General features: G+C 40.3%; 1 protein-coding gene across 1 annotated transcript; it reads left to right on the plus strand.

The window, feature by feature from the left end:
• Positions 1 to 416: 416 nt before the first annotated feature.
• LOC127079972 (secreted RxLR effector protein 161-like) lies at positions 417 to 2,678 on the plus strand. The gene is made up of 2 exons (XM_051020319.1): positions 417 to 803; positions 2,580 to 2,678. Exons 1-2 carry the CDS (start codon positions 417 to 419, stop codon positions 2,676 to 2,678), a joined length of 486 nt encoding a protein of 161 aa, XP_050876276.1.
• Positions 2,679 to 3,407: the final 729 nt, after the last annotated feature.

Below are 3,407 nucleotides of genomic sequence, written 5' to 3' on the forward strand. Positions count from 1 at the left end.
GCTTCCAGAAGCTGGAATCTTCGTTTTGATGAAACAGTAAAACAATATGGATTCATCAAGAACGAAGATGAGCCTTGTGTCTACAAGAAGGTTAGTGGGAGCATGATCGTTTTCCTGGTATTATATGTAGATGACATATTACTCATTGGAAACGATATCCCTACCCTGCAACAAGTAAAGTCTTGGTTGGGGAAATGCTTTTCTATGAAGGACCTAGGTGAAGTAGCCTATATATTAGGAATCAGAATCTATAGAGATAGATCACAAAAACTGCTTGGCCTAAGTCAGAGTACGTACATAGACAAAGTGCTGAGACGCTTTAATATGCATGATCCAAGAAAGGATTCATACCTATGCAACATGGCCTGTGTCTATCAAAAACACAATCCCCTTCAACTGAGGAAGAAAAGGATCGCATGAATAAGATTCCATATGCATCTGCAATAGGATCTATCATGTATGCCATGTTATGTACTCGACCAGATGTCTCGTATGCTTTAAGTGCAACGAGTAGGTACCAATCTGATCCTGGTGATGCCCATTGGGTAGCTGTCAAGAATATCCTTAAGTACTTGAGAAGGACTAAGGACTCATTCTTGATATATGGAGGTCAGGAAGAGTTGGTTGTATTTGGATACACCGATGCTAGCTTCCAGACAGATAAGGATGACTTTAGATCGCAATCTGGTTACGTGTTTTGTTTAAACGGTGGTGCTGTGAGCTGGAAAAGTTCAAAGCAAGATACATTTGCTGATTCTACAACCGAGGCCGAGTATATTGCTGCCTCAAGTGCAGCAAAGGAAGTTGTTTGGATCAAAAAGTTCATTAGTGAACTTGACATAGTTCCTAGCATTGTGGATCCCATTGGTCTCTATTGTGATAACAATGGTGCTATCGCACAAGCTAAGGAGCCTAGATCTCACCAACGATCCAAACACATACTTAGGCGTTATCACCTCATTCGAGAGATAATAGATAGAGGAGATGTGAAAATATGTAGAGTACCTACACTCGACAATATTGCTGACCCACTGACAAAGCCTCTTGCGCAGCAGAAGCATGATGGCCATACTAGATCTATGGGCATAAGGGATATGCCTGATTGGCTCTAGTGCTAGTGGGAGATTGTTGGTGTAAGCCCTAGAGGCCAATACTTTTGGTACTTGTATCGAATTATTTATTAATAATAAAAGGCATTTTTCTTTATTATGTTTGTTTAATAAAGTCCCTGGAATAGATACTTCGTTTAATGTATCAAGTATGACTTAATCATGAGATCACATTAAACATAAGGACACTATTCTTAAAGTATCCGTAGTCAAGCTTTATTGTGAAGTGGGATAATATTAAAGCATGAAGACTAATATGTTTGTAGACTGATGATCACGTGTCATGGATCATGGATAAAGAGTTATCAAGTCTTAAACATAGGTATGAATATTAAGAGTAATATTCATATTGGATTGACCCGCTATGAGAATACTATATAGAATGTTATGCAAAGTGTCATAAGTTATTCTCATGGTGATAATGGTGCATACCACTCTTCGACCTGAAACCACTATGGACCCTAGATGTAGAGTCAAGTGCTTTATTGCTGATCCAACGTTGTCCGTAACTGGATAACCATAAAGGCAGTTGATGGGTACTCCACGAAGCATGCTAAGGGACATGAGTGACCTAGATGGAATTTGCCCATCTTGCGTAACAGGATAAATGTCTATGGGCCCAATATTGAACTGGACAAGGATGACACGGTCTATGCCTTGTGTTCAATATAGACATAAGGGCAAAAGGATAATTATACACATAATTATTATCACAGAAGGATTTGTCAGATCACATGACATTTTCGTGTCTTGGGTAGCAGTGATGTGTTGCTAGATACCGCTCACTGTTTATTATGTTAAATGCGTGATTTAATATAATTGCCAACATCGCGAAAACCTACAGGGTCACACACAAAGGACGGATTGATGAGAAATAGAGTAACTAAGGAACACCGTAAGGTACGGTGCACTTAAGTGGAATACGAAATATGGTAAGGTACCACACGCTTAAGTGATTTTGGGCATATTATAAGATATGGGCCAAAATACACTTAAGTGGGCTTTTTAGCTTGAAGCCCACACAAGTGGTTCTATAAATAGAACCCTCGGGTAGAAGCATTGTCACTCTTGCATTCCGTTTCTGTCTCTCTCAATCAAAGCCTTCATTCTTAGCAGCTAGCACTGAGATTGAAGGAATCCGTTCGTGTGGACTAAGTAGAGATGTTGTCATCGTTCAACATTCGTGATCGCCACAAGAGGTAACGATTCTATCACTGATCATGCCCATTCGTAAGGATCACTAAATGGAGAAATTTTTAATATTCCGCTGCGCCTTGGATGGCAATTCTCCTTCAGTAAGTTGTAATTCGCCCTTGAAGCAATGACCATGAACATTGTTGGCCTTGTTATGGTTCCAACAGTCAAATCCACCTGGATAACGCCCATAGTGGTTCCTACTTTTCCTTCATAGTTCGACAACACCATGTTGTGAGGTTTTGCGTCTGAATTATCCTTCCCAATCTTCTTTAGCATGAAATGAGGCATCAAATTTACTGTTGCTCCGCCATCTACCAGTATCTTGTTTACACCAACATTCTCAACCTTTCCTTTTATGAACAAAGGCTTTAAATGTGCCTTCATGGAATCATCTGGCCTTTCGAAGAAAGCATTCTGTTCTTCGACGCAACCATTGTTCATGACGTAGTAGCAAACGGGCCTATGTACCATTGTTTCCTCTTCCATCTCATCTTCCTCGTCTTCGACCTCCATGATTCTATCATAATCTTTAGGGAGGACAGAAACCACATTGCAGATCACATTAAAGGACGCTTCTGAGTCAGATTCGAAGTTGTCAGTTATTTCATCGTCTTCTTGCACCTTCTCTCTGGACACCACTAGTTCGACCATGCTGCCAGGATTGATCTGGTGGGAGGGCTCTTCTCTGTTTACTATCTGAGCATTGTCACTGGATTCTGCTTTATCTTTGCTGTCAACATCTTTTCCAATCACACTTTTTTCTGCAACTTCTTTTTCTGCTCTCTTCTGCCTCTGGAATCTTCTCCATTGGGATCTTGACATAGGATTTTTTCCTTTGTAGTTTTCTGAAGGATATGGTCTCGGCTTTTGCTTCTCCACCTCCTTCTTACCTTCCATCGAAGTGCCTCTATGAACTTCAAAATTTCTCCATTTTTTCTGTCCTTGAGCATCTCTAATGGGTTGAACCCATTTGTCATCTGTTGCTTTGTTGGATGGTTTGTAAGTGCTATGGTGTCTTTCTCCGTGCCTCCATTGGTGATGATAACTTTTTCTTGGGTCATATTCTGTTGTCCTCCAATTTTATTTTCTCCTGGCTTTATC

The sequence above is a fragment of the Lathyrus oleraceus genome, chromosome 5 (genome assembly GCF_024323335.1).
Source record: "Lathyrus oleraceus cultivar Zhongwan6 chromosome 5, CAAS_Psat_ZW6_1.0, whole genome shotgun sequence".
In the NCBI taxonomy this organism is placed as follows: Eukaryota; Viridiplantae; Streptophyta; class Magnoliopsida; order Fabales; family Fabaceae; genus Lathyrus; species Lathyrus oleraceus.